Source organism: Chanodichthys erythropterus, chromosome 10, assembly GCF_024489055.1.
Source record: "Chanodichthys erythropterus isolate Z2021 chromosome 10, ASM2448905v1, whole genome shotgun sequence".
NCBI lineage: Eukaryota > Metazoa > Chordata > Actinopteri > Cypriniformes > Xenocyprididae > Chanodichthys > Chanodichthys erythropterus.
In genome coordinates this window covers 22,865,325-22,886,066 of record NC_090230.1, presented here as the reverse complement: position 1 = coordinate 22,886,066, position 20,742 = coordinate 22,865,325, and the positions used below count along the sequence as shown (strand labels likewise).

Here is a 20,742-nt window from a genome sequence, read left to right as displayed (position 1 = left end):
GCACAGTGCGTGCGCAAACGTTTTAATCATAATGTATATAAAACACATATAAATGGATAGTTGAATCAGATTACAATGTTTAGAGTACATGTAAACAGATCTGCAATCAGATTCAATTCATTCGGATTGGTGAAAATTGGTGCATGTAAACGTAGCCACTGTGTATGGAGTTGCAAGTAAGTTGCCTAACTTGTGTGTTTAAGAGTATGTGTGTAGTTCTAATAATAATCTTATTGATTTATATAGCACTTTTCTTTACATAGGCTACGTTCACACTGCAGGCTGAAACGACCCAATTCCGATTTTTTTGCCCCTATGCGACCTGTATCTGATCTTTTCATGACAGTCTGAACGACACAGATCCGATCTTTTCAAATGTGACCCAGGCCACTTGGGTATGTGGTCCTGAATCCGATACGTATCCAATCTTTTGAAATGCGACCTCCGTCTGAACGGCCAGACCACATGTATCCGACCCGTACGTCATTGATATGCTACAAATGTCATAATTGTGCGTTGAAGTAGGCGGGAACGAGAAGATAAACAACAACCATGGCGGACGATGCTGCTGAGACCAGTCAATGGAAGGGAAGCGAGGTCACAGATTTAATTAATATTTGGGGTGACAGCTCTATTCAGGCCAAACTCGAGGGCTCTTATCGGAACCGGGCGGTTTACGAAAACATTTCCAGCAAAATGGCCGAGCGTGGTTACAGACGATCCTGGCTCCAATGCCAGCGAAAAATAAAAAGCCTCCGAGCCAAATACAAGGAGGTTAAAGCCTGGAACAAACGAGGTGGCCGTCTACTTCCGCAAACAACGAGTGACGTCGTTGACCGTTGCGTACTCTTCTGCGCATGCGGGTCACTTTTGGGTCATTTCACGTTCACACAGGAGATCACAAAAAGTCGCATTTAATTGAAAATGTGAACGGCCTTGCAAAAAAATCGAATTTTTTCAAAAAATCGGAATTGAGCATTAAGCCCTTCAGTGTGAACGTAGCCATAGTTGTCTTTACAGTCCTGGCTGAGAGTTGTGGTGGCACATATAAAGTAAGTGACTGTTATATTTGTTTCTTGCAGGAGGCTTAAAGAAAAGCACCATGACCAGCCAAATCATCTGTAAAGATGTAGAGAAGGCAGTCTCCAAGTGGCTCATTGGTGCTAGGGACTGGGGGGGGGTAATAGACAGGCCCGACAGGCAACCCCTCAAGGACTTCAGGCTTCGGGTTCATTTGAGGTGGAAAGTAGCTAATCCTGTCTCGAACAGTGAGGGAACACTGAGCAAAAGTTTTCTTAATGAGAGTTTTCTTAATGTTTTTGTTAATTTTACTTAAATAAAAAGGTAATTAATTGTATTACTGGTCTTGTTATTATTGTAGCTCATTTAACCCAAGATGTTTGGGTCTTAAGGACCCGTTTTAAAGGTTGCTAAAAGAAAAAATATGCTATTTATTATTTTTTTCTAACACAAACTCATTGGCCGTCTGTGTGCAGGAGTGTTGTCTTTCTGCACCTGCTATTCCCACACAAAGTTACAAAATTGTTACATTTCAAGCATTTTCACCTATTCTGATTAAGTTCTAAGAAATAATCTCTAATAATGATATAATCTTTTCTATGTTTTTTTTATTTTTTTATTGAATTTCCTTGGTTTCTCACAAAAAACAAACAATCATAAATGCGATCTCACAGGGGTAAATGGCTAAAGTAAACATCTGTCAAGTATTTTTTACATGAGTTGTTATGGCTGTATTGATTTAAAAGCCTAATAATATGGTGGGTCCACCAGACCCAGTAAAATTAGCTGTGTAAAAAAAAATATGAACATGGGTTACAGAACTGTATGGGCTGACTGTAAAATAAGATGAATTTGTTAGCCCATAATAATGGTTATTACCCTTATGGGTAGAATAGCAGGGGCCCATGTGCAGCCCACATGGGGCCCAGGTAAGTGTGGGCCCCAGATGGGAGAAACCTGGGTTGCCCGTGTGGGTTTTAGCTAGGGCCCATGTGAAGCCCAACTTCAGCCCATCTGGGCTTGCCCACATGGGGCCACCATGGAACCCCCGGACAAAACTAACTGGGCCCCATCTGGGCAGCCCAGATGGGGCCCACTCACCAGCCCATATCCAACCCTTATGGGCCCCACATGGGTGTGTTGGCAGGGCCGTTTGTTATACCGCGAAATGTTAAAAAAAACCTCACTTTTCAATGACGCAGGAGTCGCATTTACAGGGGAATATCCGATCTGTCCGCTTACACTGCAGGCGCAAACGCCCGTATCCGATACATATCTGATTTATAACCACATATGAATGAGGCCTGAAACCGATCTGTGAAAATCGGAATCCATGCGCTTTTTTCCTGCTTACACGGTCGTGACTCATATCCGATCTGTGCCACATGGGAGGAAAAAATCGGAATTGGGTCACTTGAACCGTGTAGTGTAAATGGGGCCTTATTGTTTTTCCGGAAATATCCCACTCGATTTGAGCAAATCAGGTAAAGAGGTTGAAAAACACCTATTCCCGTGTGACAACACCCCAAAGTTGGGAACCGCCCCTTTCTGTTCCGCAGAGACCTCCTTCTCTCAGCAAGTCGTTTCCCATCAAGCTTTTGGTCAGCGCAGTCGGTGGAGAGGAACTGCGCTCGACTGCAGAATCCGATGAGGCCGCCTCGCCCTCGCGAGAGGTTTTTGACACACGTCAGCATGACATCAGAGCAAGGCGGACCACCCTCGGACACATTTCTAACCGGCATGCATCTCGCGGTGATCACCGGTGATCGGTTCTGCACAGAATTTGCTCATCTCAAACAAGCCTAATGTTTGCTACACTACTCTGAGCTGCCACAAGATGGCACATTGATTGGCACCATCTTGTTTTGAATAACAGCAGCTAAAACAACATAATAGCACAATACAACAGGTGATTGTAAGGGTCATGTGACAATATGTCATGTGAAAATTGTGAAAGACAGATCATATTCATTATATTTTAATCCTGAGTCAAAGCTCACTTTTAGATTTACTGGATTCATTTATAATATTCAACTGTATTTTCATTTTTTTTTTTTTTTACATTACTGAAAGGAAAATGCAGTGAATGACTGAAATAATCTCACCAATGACAGAAACACTGAAGCTCATAAAGCAGATGGTGCTTGAAATTAACAGCCAAAAACCATCTTTTGTAATAGTGGAAAAAATACACTGCTCAAAAAAAAATGAAGATTCACACATTAAATCTCAATGAATGAAATATAACACATGAAAATCTTTATTTATATTCATTCTACAATTTGTTAAGAACAAAATTATGTGACAGCAGTCAATGAAAACCAGAATTATCAACACATTGAAGGCTGGATTCACTGTTCAGAGCCCCTGAGAATTTAATCATTGGCAAAACATTGGCCCCTTAGCCCTGCGCGGTCAGCCCTCACTTAGCCTCCAGGAAGCCTTAGCACCGTTTTATTGAAAATAATAATGTTTAAAGTCACTGTTATGGAGGTAAGCGCTTACTTTAGGAGGCTCTTGACTTCTGAACGTTAATGTTTCTCTGGTTGCTGTAACTGTGTTTCTGAAGCACATTTGTTACAGCAAAAGTTGCGAGAAGAAAACTGATCAGATTTAGTCAACATGTAGTGTCCTGATTCACTGATCTCTGAGGATTAATAATTTTACATCATATGAGCTCTAGAATACCACTCCATGAAATGTTGTCCTGCTTTAATATTTTGAATGTTTTTAAGTCATTAAGCAGAAATTATTTGGACAGAATCATGTAGACTCACACAGACATCAAGAGTCAGCGTATGAACCTCGACAATGGTGACAATCAATCAACAAAAAGCTTTTTTTTGTGACTTTAGTTGCTGAATCAGGACACTACATGACTGAATCATCAGATCAGTTTTTCTTCAACCCCGACCCCGATTACTTCAGCTTGTTTCTCAAATTATGAGGTTTATATTTTTATATATTTTCAGATGGCTGTCTAGTTGCGTTTCCTCTTATTCAACACACACTAACTTTGGCCCCAGTGTCACATCACATTAATAAAGATCTTTGAAGTTCCTTGTTTTAGAAAAGAAAATAGAGTTGTGGGTTTTACTTCAAGACACGAAGTTAACAGCACCAGATGAAAGAAGAACTCAAAAATGGGAACAAAGAAACAAGAATGCTGAGCAGTTTTGGTTAAGGCAATCATCGCCATCAAACAGCAAAAAATATACTACAAGACAAACATATTAGCAAAATACAAAAATAAAAAAATTATTAATTTATCTTTATGTTTTGTTCAGTGTTCATGTTTGAATCTCCCAAATGTATAAAGATTTAAAACATTCTCTCTGTTAAAGCAAGTACACTCTATATAAGTACATTCTATAACACATTTTAATAGCCCTTTTAAAGTGTTTATTACAAATAAATTACTATATGCTGAAAATGAATAAATGTAAATGAACAAAAATTTACAATATTCTGGAAACAGTGGGTGCTGCTGCAGCACCCCCAGCACACCCACTTCCCACGCCCCTGTCTGGCCCACATCTGGCCCGCGTGGAAGATGTAGGCAGGAACTAGGCCTACACTATATTGCTGTCTGGGCCAGCATGTTTGACTGTGTACACATATGTAGCAATTCTGCTGTAACATTCCTCCAGACTAACAACACGTTTTTCTCAGGTTTAATGCCAGAGTAACATTATTTAACACAGCCTGTATCATGTACCCATTTAAAGGCATATTAAAGACCCTCAGCAAAGTGGTTCAATAAATTAAATATAAATCAATGAATTTCCAAGCTTCTACCCTTGTGTAACCTTAAAGTCTTTTGCACCTTGTTTTTGACTAGTCTGTTAACTGTGACTGCATACATTTTTTATTGGAATTTCACCCTCATTTCCTTTAATTTATGTATTTATAGTGTAAAATAGATTTATTAATTACAAATAAGGGCCTAAGAACAAGAATATTTCCATTGAAAATCATTAAAACTGCGTTTTTAATCCCAGGGCCAGGTCCTCGGACTGAGAATTATGCATATGGCACCAATGCCTAGATGAATCTGCAGTGGTCAGGTGTTACAGCGCCCACGTGGTACAAAATTAAATGAGTTTATGTTTAAAACAACACAAAATGTCTGCCAAAATTTATTTTATTTTATTCTATTCTATTTATTTTTTTATGTAAAGAAAAACAAAACAAATACTGGAAAAAAATGTTTTTCTTAGTGTAATGCCCATCTTAGTGAAGTTTGACATTTCCACAAATACCTATCTTATCAGTGAGGATATAATCAGGCTGGACATAATAACTGATATGTCAAACCAGATCAGCGCATTAATAAAACACATAATGTCTCACTGTTTGGACCCTATTATACACCAGGCACCAAGGTGTGTTCTGGCACATTGTTGGCGCAATGCTATTTCGAAGCAGCTTAAAACGACTGTGCCACTGACCAACAAAAACCTGGTTTGAGTGAAGAGAGTTTCAGCTGATGCTCTTCTCAACATCATGTGCTAATTCTCATCAGTGTCCATTTCAGTGACTGGCAGCCTCAGCCTGAGTCTGATTTCCTCCCAAAAAATGTTCAGGTGGCGAGTTATCACAACTTATCATTCTCCTGTAAGAAAATACAGATTCACAAAAGGTAAAAGTAATGAGGATTGATATTTGTTAAACAAACACAAATAAATAAATAAATACAAATAAATAAATTAAATAAAAATTAAATAAAAGCCACAAAAAAAAGTCCCTTTTTCAGGATACTGCATTTTAAAGACAATTTTGTAAAATCCAAATCAGTTTTACAGATCTTGTATAAAAAAAAAAAAAAAAAAAAATATATATATATATATATATATATATATATTTAAAAAAAATTAACAATGTTTTTCATGCTTGTTCAATTTGCCATAAACATTTTAACTAATGCGCCTGCAGGAACTGGTACTTAAAGCAGCTGTTGGACCCACAAGATACTGACTGCTACTTCTAATATTTATTTATGATTATTTTATATAATTAGAATAATATATTAATTAGAATAATAAATTAATCATAATAAAATAATGTATCCATATAACTTTTCTTTTAAAAGTTTTTATGCACAGTAAATCTCATATATCTTGTTAAATGATCTGTAACACTTACATTCTGTGGAACTGCTGTATGGACCCCGCGGCGACAGTAAATCACACCAACAGCAACAGCAACAGCAAAGACCAGCAGAACAGCAACAACACCAATCGCTATTCCTGTTGCAACACCTGAAGACAGACCTGAATCTGGAACAGATAAAGGCAGAAAGGCATTATTAGACAATGAAATGATAATACATCCAATATTTACTAATATTTCTGACTGATATTTACATCTTACAGTTTTGATCATCAGTTGTATGATATTGATGGAACTGATAACAGCTAAAACATCAGTGCTGTGAGCTCAGCAAGAGACATCAGGAAAACAAACATTATTCATTCTTCATATTAATTACATCAGTCAAACTTCAGTTCACTTCTTTAACATTCCACAACCAAACACTCATTGAGTTTATTTTTAACTGCTTTTAAAAATGAAAAGGAAAATGCATTGAATGGCTGAATTATATACTCACCAGTGACAGTAACACTGAAGCTCTTGATCCTCCTAAAACTGAAGCTGCTGCTTTTGCTGTTGATCTGCAGTGTATATTCTCCAGAGTCTGTGTTTCTGGTGTTTGTGATGGTCAGAGATCCAGTCTGATGATCCAGCTTCAGTCTGTCTCTGAATTTCTCATCACACTGAACATCTGTACAGATCTTACTCTGATCTCCAGTGATTTCAGAGATGAGAATGTCATTAAAATACCATGTCATCACATCATTTGGGTTGTTTATTACACCGGGATCTAAATTAACAGATTCTCCCTCCTTCACTGATTTTCTCTTCACTTCATTGCGATCAGCAGCAGAAACACCTGAAACACAAACCAACAGCTGCTGGAGGAACTTTTTCTGGTAACAGTAACACAGACACACACACAAACACACACAAACAACTATACAACATGAAAGAACTGTGATCATGACTGTGATTGCAAAAGCCCTTTCTTGATTTCTGATATGAAAAGAAACATTTAATGCATAGTTTGTGCACAACTGTTGAAACAGTCTGCCAATATAAAGGATTTAGTTTTAAATCAAAATTAACTGTTTAACCCCTTAAGACCTGAAGGCTTTTTAGAGTTTTTTTCTGAGCGACACACACAAAAGTAAAGACTCATAACTCCAAAACTCTAGCAAAAAAAGTCAAAAGGTAGGTATCATTTGATAGAAAACATTTTAAATTTTAAGAAAATATAAATTACATTAGGACATTTTCTTGCTGAGAAACAGCTGATAAAAGACAAAAAAAACAAATTATATATATATTATATATATATTATATATATATTATATATATATATATATATATATATTATATATATATTATATATATATTATATATATATATATATATATATATATATATATATATATATATATATATATATATATATATATAAAAAATTTTTTTTTTTTTTTTGACATGGAATAACTCCGGAACACCATAAGATCACTAAAAAATTCTTTTTTGGTGATGCTCTCCTATATGTGAACTGCATCTGCTTCAAATTTCGTGGTGATAGCATAAAGAATAGTTTGAAATTTTTTTCATTTTTTCCGCAGCCAAGTGGCGCCAACGGGCGGTAAACTCCGGTTTAGAGGTGCTTCTCAGCACTTGTTAGGAGTTTTTCAAAATGGTTAGATTCATTAAAAAGATGAGATTCTAAGCTTTAAAATGAACATTGGATACACACTGCATCCCGGAGAGATGAGACATGTTTTTAGCTAAGTATGTTCCGTGAGTAATATCTTGTGGTCAACGCAATATATTATATTGATTTTGGATTCATTTTAATCTTGAGAATCTGCTTTAAATATTGATGTGCAATTTTCTATGATCTGTGCATTTTTCATGAAGTTATGAGCACGTGAAATAGGGCTGGGCGATGTATCGAATGCTTTTGTCACGCGCATTTCTTCAGTAAAGCCGGTTCCCTGATTACCGCTAAATCGCCATCACCTGCTTTCAAATGGAGCGGCATTTAATAGACAGAACCGTAGACCACTGATAAGACATGCAATATCGCGTTCAATATCGATATGTATCGCCGTCGATATTGAATGCGATATTGCGTGTCTTACTTGTATTCAGTTAGCGGCTGTGCTATTTTTGTTGTAAACACATATTACTCAGACTCATTAGAGGGTGAAAACAACGCAACAGAAGCATGATGGAGGCTTGATATGAAAGTTTAAAGTCTCTGGTTTTGTATGCAAAAAGAATTTTTGTGCTACCTATATGGATTAAATTTTTATTGGCTTTTAAAGAGAGACACGCAAATGGGAGCGCCGACGCTCCGTCCGGTCTTAAGGGGTTAATGAGGTAAAGTAACACGATTCTACAAACTACACAGTAAAGAGGCCATCTTTACTATAAGAAAATTACAGGTGGTCTTCACCTCAACAGCTGCAGAGCAGGAGTGAGTGTCGTGGAGCTGAACGAGGAGCTGGAGCCAGTGCCGCGTTAAGCCTTCGCGGGGCCCTGGGCTAACGAACGCAAATGGGGCCCCCCCTCCCCCTCGACATCCATAATCGAGCGTCTTATTCGAATGAAGATTTTAATATGAATAAGATATCAATTTAAAACATGCGGACAAAAATGGTAAAAACATTTCTAGGATGGATTGACAAAAACAACAGGCTCATATGCGCTCCTCCATCATTATGACTTTGCATTGCTGATCTAAAAATGTAAAAAATAAAATTTAAATTTAAAAACGGCTTTTTACCAAGTCCAAGTTTAAATTCGACCGATTCGACTCTGGCTTTGGAATTTCAGAATGGTCATAGCATCATTTCAGATGCGATGTGTCCGAAGATTATTCTAGTTAATTATTCTGTCACAGACTTTTTTAATGCACGTTTTATACCTAATAAATGTACTATTAGTTTTTTCTCTAAATATGTTTTCATCACGTTTTATGTGCATTTTATTTCGTTGAATAAAAAGTATCCACCCCAACGAGTGTACGAGTTACATTTATTCACTTGTGCAATATCTTAAAATGTGCAGATGTGGCCGTTTTTTTGTTTTTGTTTTTTTCAGAAAACCAATACGACTCGTTTAAAATTCTGTACCAACATTACTGCATGCATAAGTTTCAGAAACCCACCTTAAAAATGACGGTCAAATGCAATAGATCATCGTTAAGACATTGTATGGACCCTTTTTTTGTCCATTTACTAATGATTTTAGTAGTAACAACATAGATAAGCTTTAGCAAGTTATTGACAACATTATTTCTATTATGCTTCATTTTTATGAACATGCACACGGCTTCTGTCTCGCGCACAGACGCGCGTGCTAAAAGTATTTGGCTGCGGAAAGATGCGTTCGGCGTGTGCACTGCGCACTATCTAGTGGACTTTTGTTTTCAAGCACTCAATTCACTTTCGCATGGGCTGTTGTACAGTACACACACGGTCCGTGCCATCACAAAAATTGGGCTGCACGCGGACGGGGAGCGCGGACGTCTGCGAACCCTCCTGCTGACGAAAATTACGCGATGCGAACGCCCGAAGTATACCTTGGTGTTAAGCATGTAATAGCGGGCCACCAATCCACCCATATGCACGTGCATACCCAGACGCTATGCACACTGTCCTGGTTGTATTCCTGCGTGCGTGTCCGCTGCGCGCCTGTGACTCTTGATTCGGGTGTGACAACGATGCGTTTTAAAACGCAAAAGAGGATTGTCTCGCGGGCCCCCCCAAGTGTTCGGGGCCCTGGGCTGCAGCCCATGTTGCCCATTAGGATAACGCGGCCCTGGCTGGAGCGATTGCGCAACACACGCCTCACAAGCAGAGGAACCTTTATTATGACACAGTCGCCGGCGCCGCTTCCGCTTTTCCGGTCATGAGTATGAGGAAACGCAGCTCTGTTTATCATATTAGATACATTTGAGTGTGTTGAAAATGATGTTATAACGTTACTCTGTGCGTTCGCTCGGCGGCGGCTGTGAGACACTGTTACACACTGCAGTAAGATTGATGCATTTTACAATATCATATTAAATGCTGGATGACTTGTGTTGATAAATGGCATGCAATTCATTTTAAAACGTGTTGTATGATGAAGAAAATTCTGCATTACTGTTACTAAAATAAAAAAAATAAAAATAAAGCTGCATCTGATTATGCTATGTTAACTACTTCACAAAATAGTGTTTTTCTCTGAAGCATGGTAAAGCATGTTACTCTCAAAAAAAAAATAAAAAAAAAATAAAGAAAATTAGATTTAAACAAACAAACAAATGAAAGGTGTTGAGCTATATAACAATTAGTTTTCTGTCTATAAATATATCAAAACAGCTGTTCCCGTGTCTATTAAAACATGTAAATATTAAAGTGTCTTTGGTGTTTCTATTGTTTCTACAAAATAAAACCGGAAACCGAGGGTAACGTGGGTATGACGCAATTGACAGGCGACTCCTCACACGTCCTGAAGCCTTGGTTAAAATTGCAGTTTTCTCACGATGTACAAATGGTTGGACACATTTGGGATATTGCTAGTACTCAAGAGAACAAAATATATAACACTGGCCTAGTGGTTTTGGATATTTTACTGCAAAAAATTTAATATACAGGTAAAGAGGTAACTGAATATCATTGTAAAAAATCTAAAACATTTTTTACATGACTTACTTTGGACAGTAACATTAAAGATCTTTTCACTGTCTCTGCTGCTGAAGATCTGTAGTTCATAAAGTCCAGCATCTGTGGTTCTGGTGTTCATGATGGTCAGAGATCCAGTCTGATGATCCAGCTTCAATCTGTCTCTGAATCTCTCAGTGCCATTATTACACTGAACATCTGTACAGATCTTACTCTTATCTCCACTTATGTGAGCGAGGAGAAAGCCACCGAAATACCATTTAATATCTTCTTGTTGGTTTGTTTGAACACCAGTGTTTAGAGTGACTGAATCTCCCTCATTCACAGACACTTCATCTGAATCAACATCAGACACACCTGAAGAAGAAATAAATAAATCAAACAAAAATAAACATTAGCACTGTGAAAATAGTCTTTTGAGTAAATGATTTTGAGTAAAGAAACATGTCTGTAGTCATGACTCAATTGGGTACTTTATCCCCAATTACATATTTCGTAGATAAGGCAGTCTAGATTTTATTTTAAAATGCAATTTCACCACTTCTAAATTACTGATTCTCTTTTCATCAACAATCTTTACTTGCTTGGAAACTATGTGCACAATTTTTCTACCCACAAATACATTTTTTGGAATAATTCAAATATTTTAATCCATGGATAATCCCTTTTTATTGACAAGTGGTATGATAGAAGTATTGTTTTTGTTTTGAATTTTAAAATAATGGTACTATTCTAGTGCATGGAATATTTATGACTTTTCAATTATATCATCATAAGCTTTGTCTTCAAGTTATGTGCACTTATTTAAAAGTTTGCTTTAATGAGAGAAAAACAATTATGCCCAAACTTTTATTGGATGGAGTTTGTTTTCTTGATTAAAATGTAACAGTAAACACACAAGTAAGACTTAACATTATGCAGTATACATCCCCTATATTATTATTTTTTTTATTATTATTATTTTGTGTGTGTGTGTGTGTGTGGTTACTCCTTGAAAAAATGTGTATTTCTAACAAAATAAGAGAGGTACACTTTAAGATTCTACATAATGTCTATTCAACTAACTCATGTTTTCTGAAAAGTTGAGGAAGAAACTTTGCTTCATTTATTCTACCATTGCAATCAGGTTAAATATTTTTGGGAGGACTTAATTTGTTATTTATCTTCTTTGTAAAATATTTAACATTTTCTTTGACAGATAAGCGTTTTATTTTTCTGGCAGTGACCATGCTACTGATCTTGTCAATTTCTTTGTGTTGCACTGTAAAAAAAAAAAAAAAAAAAAAAAAAAAAAAAACTATTTGGCAATTTTGCCTATTTGATGTTTTTCTGCTAATTTCGTTTACTGTTAAATCTCTTAAACTCATTGATAAGAATAATAAGAATAATTAGAATTACGATGATATTTTCATACTGAGTGTGGTGGTGTTGTTGACTCTTTCCTTTTATGATTATTTTTCAATGCAATGCTGTTTCTTTTCTTGCAATAAAAAATATGTATTGTTTTGTTATAAAATGTTATGGGTAAAAATGATGTGTGAATGTTTATAAACTCTCAGACAGTGCAATCTCTCTGAGTTAAGGGATTGTTTTCATAATTCTAAAAAGTAAAACAAGTCTGTATTAAAGTAAAAATGATTTTTAATCACGTCTTTTGAATGGAATTAAATAAGTACTTTGAGTGTCTTAGTCATTAAAATAGTTTTCAATAAAAAAGCAACAGAACTTTAATTTTATTATGCTGCCTTCACATGCTATCGGAAATTTGATACTTCCCACTTCTGAAGTCGTGATTGTGAGCTGATCACATTCACATATACAGTTTACTCACCCTCATGTCGTTTTAAATATGACTTTCTTCTGTTGAACATAAAAGAAGATATTTTAAGAAATTAGGATTGTTTGTTGTTTGTTTCATCCATACAATGGAAGTCAATGGGCAACGATGTTCAAAAAAAACTTATACAAGTTTTGAACAACATGAGGGTGTGTATATGATAAAAGAGTTTTAACTTTAACCCTTTAATATTTTCAGGATTATTAAAGTATTTTTTTTCTGAGTCATGTATCACCCTAATTTAAAATTCATACAGAGTTCAATCTCAACTTCATGTCTTGTTACATGGACCTAAAACAACATTTACATTTATATATTTATGTAATTTGTAATTCAGGGTAAATGTTACTGTATTAAATTCAAGCCTGTTAATAAATTCATTTAAAATGTTTTCCATCTAAATTCCAAAGGGTGTGTGTTGTCGCTGGCTCAAAAAAAGGGTGAAAAAAAGTTTAAGAACTATAGCAGAAAACACTTTAACAAAAAAAAAACAATGTTATTATCCAATTAAATGATCACCTATGGTTGCCCATACAATTTTTTTCAGCATAAAAAAATCATGGCTATCATAAACTGCGCCAAGACCCAGAATCTGCAAAGACCAAATCTAAATCTAAATTTACAGCCAGGAGCCGCTACTGCTTTAGCCTGGGTGCCAGCCCGAACCCCGCCCACAACATTTTTTGGACGGGAAGTTCGGTCTGGACTCGATCCATTGTGGAGTAATTATGCTCGGCTCCCAGAAGGCCGAGCCAATCAAATTGCTAGGGCGGGCTTTAATCGATGATGGACAGGCTATCTGCTGTTACGTAACCACTCTAAGAGCGCTTGGGTTGAATTTTTTTTTTTTTTTTTTTTTGCGCTTGGGTTGAATTGGTTTTCACCAACGATGACTGCAGCTGGAGAAGTAAGATGTTTAGATTCCGCTATCACGTCTGTAATAAAAGAAATCGACAGCGCATTCATTTTAAAAGAAGAACAAAGAACCGCAATCAAGGCATTTGTCGATGGGAAAGATGTGTTTGCCGTCCTTCCAACGGGATTCGGCAAAAGTTTAAGTACAAGTTCAACATACGTCACTTACTGCGTTGCTCTGATTGGTTGTAGGTCTATCCAATTGAGTGCAGAGTTTTTTTTTTACTGGTTCGGTTAAGACACGCCCCATAATTCAAGTGCAATGGAGGAAGAAAGGGAAGTTCGTCCTCTGAGGCGTCCCGGGATCAGAGACGTTTTCGGCCCGGAACGATCGCGGACAGAGGCTGGATGGCGGAAGGGAGAATGTCGTGGGGAGATGAGTCGGATGGCAACAATGAGCAAGATATGGAGTATCAGGAAGTAAGATTTAAAAAAAGGAAAAAAAAAGGAAGCATGGGTGATGGATCTGATTCGGAGCAAATAATGAACAAATTAAGCGGTTCGAGAAATGAAGCTGATAAGGAGGCGGAAGAAAGAGAAATCAAAGTGATAATTACGTTTGCTAAACAGTCAGAACAACAAATGCATCCAGTTAAACTATCAAAAGCAATTGAGAAAGAGATAGGAATAGTGAAAGCCGTATCCTTTCTTAGTAATGGCAGAATAATGATTAAATGTAAGGACGGGAAACAGAAACAAAAGATTCTGAAAATGAAAACACTAGTTGGAGGAAAGATAACATGTTCAGAAATAGGCGATAAAACTAGAGGGGTCATTTCAGGAGTACCCCTCAATGTAAGCATGGAAGACATTAAAGGAAGTCTGCAGATGTGGAAAGATGATAAAAGATGTGATAGCACAAGTGTGATGATCCAGTTCGAAGGGAGCACTTTACCGATAAGGGTAAAGCTCGGATTTATAAGCTTTTCGGTTCGAGAGTACATGCCTCCACCTTTGAGATGTTTTAAATGTCAGAGAATGGGACATACGGCAAATCTGTGCAAAGGAAAAATGCGATGTGCGAAGTGTGGAGGAGAACATGAATATGGCAAGTGTGAGGAGGGAGCAGAGATCAAATGCTGTAACTGTGGTGGAGGACATAGTGCAGCATACGCAGGGTGCCCTGTACAACAAGAAGCTCGGGAAATACAAAAAGTTAAAACAATGCAAAAGCTAACGTATGCAGAAGCTACTCGTAAGATAAAAGGCATAGATGGGACAAAGAGAAATAATGAGCAAGGAAACAGGGTGGATTCTAATGTCCAAAAAAATGTAAATCATGATCCAAGGAATGAATCAGATCTGCACTTCATGGTAAATAAAATTGATTTTGTGGCATTCATTTGTGCTGTAATAAATGGTACAACACAAGTAGAGAGGAAGTCGGATAAACTAAAGATTATTGTAGAATGTGCTAATAAATTCCTAAAGGTAACAGGAGTTTCAGCTGAGGAAGTCCATGGGATTTTAAAAACAAAAGAAGGAAATGCTGCTTTGGATATGACTCAGAGTAATGAAAATTAGTTGTATAATGTCCTTCCTACTACTACATTGGAATGCTAGGAGCTTAATAGCAAATGGGCAAGAATTTAAAAAATATATAACAGAGATGGGAAAAACACCTGACATCATGTGTATTCAAGAGACATGGTTAAATAGCTCCTTGGATTTTAAGATCAATGGATATGTAATAGAGAGGAAGGATAGAGGAAATGGAAGAGGTGGAGGGTGTGCAACATTTATTAAAGAAGGAATAGCATATAAAAGAATATATGGAAATAGTAATGCAGAGTATGTAAATATAACAATAATGGGAATACAAGAGGTAATCAGAATTACAAATTTTTATAATCCATGTAAAGAATTAAGTAATAATACATTAGAAGAAGTAATGGGGGATACACAGGGTAAGATTATTATATGTGGGGATTTTAATGCTCACAATGGATTATGGGGAAGCAAAAAGACAGATAATAATGGGGAAATAGTAGATAGTTTTATAGAAGAACATTCACTGGTGTGTTTGAATGATGGTAAACCAACAAGGGTGGATATAATGACAGGTGGCACATCTTGTTTAGATCTAACTATAGTGTCAGCAGCTTTAGCTGGAAAGTGCACTTGGACAGTATGTAAAGATAATATGGGTAGTGATCATTGGCCAGTAGTATGTGAAATTCAAAAATCAGTACAAAAGCAAAATATTAGTCAATGTGTATGGGGATTTAAACAGGCAAGATGGAAAGAATTCCATACGAAGTGTGAAGAAAACTTCAAAAAAATAAAATTAGAAGGAACTGTTGAGGAGAAATATAGTAAGATAGTAGGAGAAATTATTTATGCAGCAAAACAATATATACCTTTAATAAGAAGCAATGGAAAGAAAAAGAAAAATGTACCGTGGTGGACTGAAGAGTGCACAGTGGCAATAAGAGAGAGGAATAAGGCATTTCGATGTTTAAAAAGGTTAATAACTCAAGATACAATTGTAGATTATCAGAAGAAAAGGGCAGTTGCAAGAAGGGTAATTAAAAATGCAAAAAGAAAGGCCTGGCAGGAGTTTTGCAATACAATTGGGAGAGAGACTGGTATGCAGGTGGTGTGGAGAATGATTAGGAAAATGAATGGTATTAATAGTTATAAGGAGATCCCAGTAATTGAAGAAGAAGGGGAAATGAATGTTACAAATAAGGAAAAGACAGAAGTCTTAGCTAAAACCTTTGCTAAAATTCACAGTATTGAAAATTTGGATGAGAAGTTTTTAAAAAGAAGACAAGAAATAAGTAAAGTATATAAGAATGTTCATACAAAAAAACAAGGAGTTGATAACATTATGGATGAATTTTTTTAATAGTTTTGAGTTAAAAATAGCCATTAATAATTCAAAGAATACAACACCAGGGAGAGACATGATCAGTTATAGTATGTTAAAAAATTTACCAGAAGTGGCCTTTAAAGCAATATTGGATCTTTATAACCATATATGGAGTGAAGGCATATTACCCAAAGATTGGAAAAGTGCAATAGTGATACCAATAGTGAAACCAGGGAAAGATGCAACAAAAGCTAATAGTTATAGACCAATTGCCCTTACGTCGACATTGTGTAAAGTAATGGAGAAAATGATAGTAAGAAGGTTGAGTTATTTTTTAGAGAAAAAAGAGATATTAACATCAGATCAGAGTGGTTTTAGGAAAAAGAGGTCTACAATGGATGCTCTAATTTTATTTGAAAATGATGTTAAAAAAGCTCTTTTAATGAAAGAATATTTGATTGCTGTTTTCTTTGACATTGAAAAAGCATATGATACTCTATGGAGGGAAGGATTGTTAATTAAGCTAAATAAAATTGGAGTAGGGGGGAGAATGTATAATTGGATACTAGATTTCCTGTTTGAACGCACTTTTCAAGTAAGAATAGGGGAAGAAATGTCTACATCTTATGATATTTTGAATGGGACCCCACAAGGAAGTGTAATCAGTCCAATTTTGTTTAATTTAATGATTAATGATATATTTGGAAAAATAAATCCTAACATTGGAAAGGCATTGTATGCAGATGATGGAGCAGTATGGAAAAGAGGTAGGAATCTAAGGAGTATAGTAAAAGGAATACAGGAAGCAATACATGAAGTTGAAAGATGGTCAGTAGATTGGGGATTAAAGTTTTCAGTATCAAAGACTCAATATATGATTTTTACAAAGAAGAAGAAGATAGAACAAATTACACTGAAATTATATGATCAACCATTAGAAAGAGTTTCAGAATTCAAATATCTTGGACTAATCTTTGATGAAAAATTAACATGGAAGAGACATATTAAGAAAATTGAAAATAAATGTAAAGGTATAATAAATTGCATGGTAGCAATATCCAAGTATGAATGGGGAGCAAGCAAGAGATCATTATTGCATGTATATCAAGCATTAATTCGCTCTAGTATAGATTATGGATGTATAGTGTATGGGGCTGGATCTAAATTAGAGATGAAGAAATTGGAAAATATTCAATCTAAAGCACTTAGAATCTGTTGTGGGGCAATAAGATCAACCCCTTTAGATGCCATCAGGGTCGAAATGGGGGAGATGCCATTAGATTTGAGAAGAGAGAAAATTTCTTTGATGTATTGGGTTAATCTACAGGGAAGTGAAAGAAATCACCATACACGAACAGTTTTAAAAGATTGCTGGGAATATAAAAAAAATGGAGGAAATAGTTTTGGATGGAAATATGAGCAATGGGTCAAGGAGTGTGACCTGAAGGATGAAGTTATCTGTCCTAATATACCACTACATGGTGTATCAGTATGGAATATTACTGAACCTGTTGTTGAAATGAGATTATTAGATGCCCGGGAAAAAGAAGAAGGGTATAGTAATAGTTTTGAAATCAGTGGTTTTATGAGAGAAACATTTTATTCTTTTATACAGATTTATACAGATGGATCTAAGGACCCAGTGAGTCAGAAAGTGGTTATAGGAGTGTATATTCCCAGATTTAAGTCACAAATAATCTTAAGATTAAGTGATAAATTATCTGTATATTCCACAGAATTAAGTGCTATAATAGTAGGATTGCAGTGGGTTGAACAGGTTAAGCCAAATAGGGTTGTAATTTGCTCAGACTCTTCATCAGCTCTCAAAAGTATAATGTCAACAAGAACTGATAGAGAAGACCTGTTGGTGGAAATTTATACATTATTATACAGACTGAAAGCAGAGGGTATAGTAGTATATTTCTGTTGGGTACCAGCACACATAGGGATAGTAGGGAATGAAAAGGCTTATCAATTAGCAAAAGAAGCATTAAAGAAAAACTTGGTGGATATTAAGGTACCCCTGGGAAGAAGTGAGGTAAAATCAGTGATAAATAAGGAAATAATAAAACTGTGGCAACAAAGGTGGGAAAATAGTAGTACAGGCAGATGGTATTATAATATTGAAAAATCAGTAAGGAAAAATGGACAGTTTTATGGAAGACATAGAAAGGAAGAAGTTATGATATCAAGATTAAGGTTTGGACATACAGGATTAAAGTCAACACTTGCAATAATGGGGAAGCATGAAAATGGTATGTGTGATGCGTGTGATGTATTAGAAACAATAGAGCATGTGTTTTTTAAGTGTAATAAATATCATGATGAGCGTAATAGTCTTTTCAGCAACATAAAGAATAAACCAGTGAGTGTAGCTGACCTATTGGGAAAGGGTTTGAGAGATAATCAGGTATATATGGCGGTTGTAATATTTTTAAAGTGTACAGGATTAGAGCATAGGATATAGATGTAGTAATGCTCTCATCCATCTCAGAGAGTGAGGAGCATACTGTGGAAGCTGGAGGAGCTGAACACGCAGCGCCAGTTAAAGCATGGGATCTGATCCTTTGGGGGTAGGTGGGGCAATTAAATAAAAATTATACAGATACATCACCCATGCAAGTAAATAAGTTATACAGTAGGTGGCGGTAATACTCCAAAGGAGTGAATGGCCATATAACAAGAAGAAGAAGAAGAAGAAGAAGTGCAATGGAGCAGTATCAGACTCACATTCTGCCTAGAATATGAGTATGACGAAGTCAGGCTACTACTGCTTAGGAGGCTTTGCGAAATTTTTGATTTCAGTAGGTCTAACACGTATTGTGCTATTGTTTCCTGAATTAAACCAAATTTAAATAGTTCTTCTAGGAACCAGTAAGGACACGGCATTTAAAGTTAGATTAGAACACTTATTTATTTTCAATGAGATTATGTATTTCTTTGAATATCAATAGCATGCCTTGTGCTACAGTTCTGTGAATAAAACCAACCTTAAAATGTTTATTCTATGAGCCAGCAACAACACACAGCCTCTATATTCGAGAAATAAGTCTATATGCATTTTATAGCCATTTATCACATCTGAAACTCAATAGCATTGTTTTTGCATCAAAACAAATGAAAGCAGTTCTTTTAGGACATAGTAACAGAGCACACTATTTGAATTTGGGATTGAATATTATGGTTTTTACTCAAAATGTAAAACTTTTTCTTTATAACATTACTATTACCACTATATTTATTCTTTTCAATATGTAAAATTCATGGTGTTTGTATGTTTCAAGGCTTTATGTGCACAGTTTGAAGGCCTTTTTTTTTTCCAAGAGTAGGCTAAAGCAACTTCGGTAAAGTTGGTTTTATATTCGCACATTCGGACATCCGTATTCAATAGTCTTGTTAATCACACTACATTGGACATTCAGTGGACATTCACAAGTAAATATGCCATTAAAACAATACTTGCCTATTTTGATCGACTGTGAAAAATGTTGTAAGTTGACAATCGTTGGTTGTCAATATCATGTCGCTGCTTAAAATTCGCAAACATTAATTTATTGCACATTTATTGGAAAGTCTGAATTTATAAGAAGTCCGAATGTGCGAATATAAAACCAACTTTACCCAAGTGGTTACTTGTGGAGTAACCACCTGTTTAATCGATCTTGTAGGTGTGTGATTCATCACTAACCGCAAGTGTAGGCCTACACATTTTTTCTCCCTCACCGCAGCCTATGCTTAAACCGTGGCTACTCGGTCAACAATGCAGGAAAGAGGCTGTAGCAAATAACGTTAAATGTCTTACCGTGGTCCCATAAAAAACAAATCGTGAGTAAATTAAAGTAGTGGCGCTTCATTTTCACCACACCAGCCCGTGTGGAAGATTGCAAGCGATTGTTTTCGCTTTCAAGACCGGGCAAACTGAATTGTAGCTTCAACTTTTTGTAACACGTTCACGTTGGGTTCCGTTTTTTCCCCCCCGCCTATTGCGGAAGTTAAAGTTACAAACCAGGCCCCAGTCCCTAAGGAATTGAGATGATGACGATGATAGGCGTGTAGGCCTATTCTACAAATCATCTTTTTGTCATTTTGTAAAATACTGTATAAATATTCTTTTATGGCATTAATAGACTATGAAACATCACTTATTTCTAACCCAAGTGTGGAATTTATTGTTTTAAAGAATTTTAATATGTATAGGCCTATATATATATATATATAACAAGGTAAAAATAAGAAAGAAAGAAAAAAATATTTAGGCTATCATGTTACACTAGTAGTGAGCAGTCTTGTGGAAATAAATATTTAAAGTAAGACTTAAAGTTAGCTTTCACTAACACAGACATGTCACAGAATAAGGTAGACTGCTGTAACTTTTCAGATGAGCTCAATCAGTAATGCTG

General features: G+C 36.0%; 1 protein-coding gene across 1 annotated transcript; it reads right to left on the bottom strand.

Moving 5' to 3' along the window:
* Nucleotides 1-3,304: 3,304 nt before the first annotated feature.
* LOC137027949 (carcinoembryonic antigen-related cell adhesion molecule 6-like) lies at nucleotides 3,305-20,298 on the bottom strand. The gene is made up of 5 exons (XM_067396586.1): nucleotides 20,145-20,298; nucleotides 10,806-11,132; nucleotides 6,632-6,973; nucleotides 6,166-6,299; nucleotides 3,305-5,635 (listed from the first exon to the last, which is right to left on the bottom strand). The coding sequence occupies exons 1-5, from the start codon at nucleotides 20,194-20,196 to the stop codon at nucleotides 5,618-5,620; spliced, it is 873 nt and encodes a 290-aa protein (XP_067252687.1). The 5' UTR covers nucleotides 20,197-20,298; the 3' UTR covers nucleotides 3,305-5,617.
* Nucleotides 20,299-20,742: the final 444 nt, after the last annotated feature.

Excerpts from the sequence above, each read along its gene's own strand:
- LOC137027949 (XM_067396586.1), bottom strand. The coding sequence starts at position 20,196 with ATGAAGCGCCACTACTTTAATTTACTCACGATTTGTTTTTTATGGGAC. Across the intron at positions 11,133-20,144 it reads TTGTTTTTTATGGGACCACG|GTGTGTCTGATGTTGATTCA; the intron begins GTAAGACATTTA and ends TTTCTTCTTCAG. Across the intron at positions 6,974-10,805 it reads CTTTAATGTTACTGTCCAAA|GTGTTTCTGCTGCTGATCGC; the intron begins GTAAGTCATGTA and ends TTTGTGTTTCAG.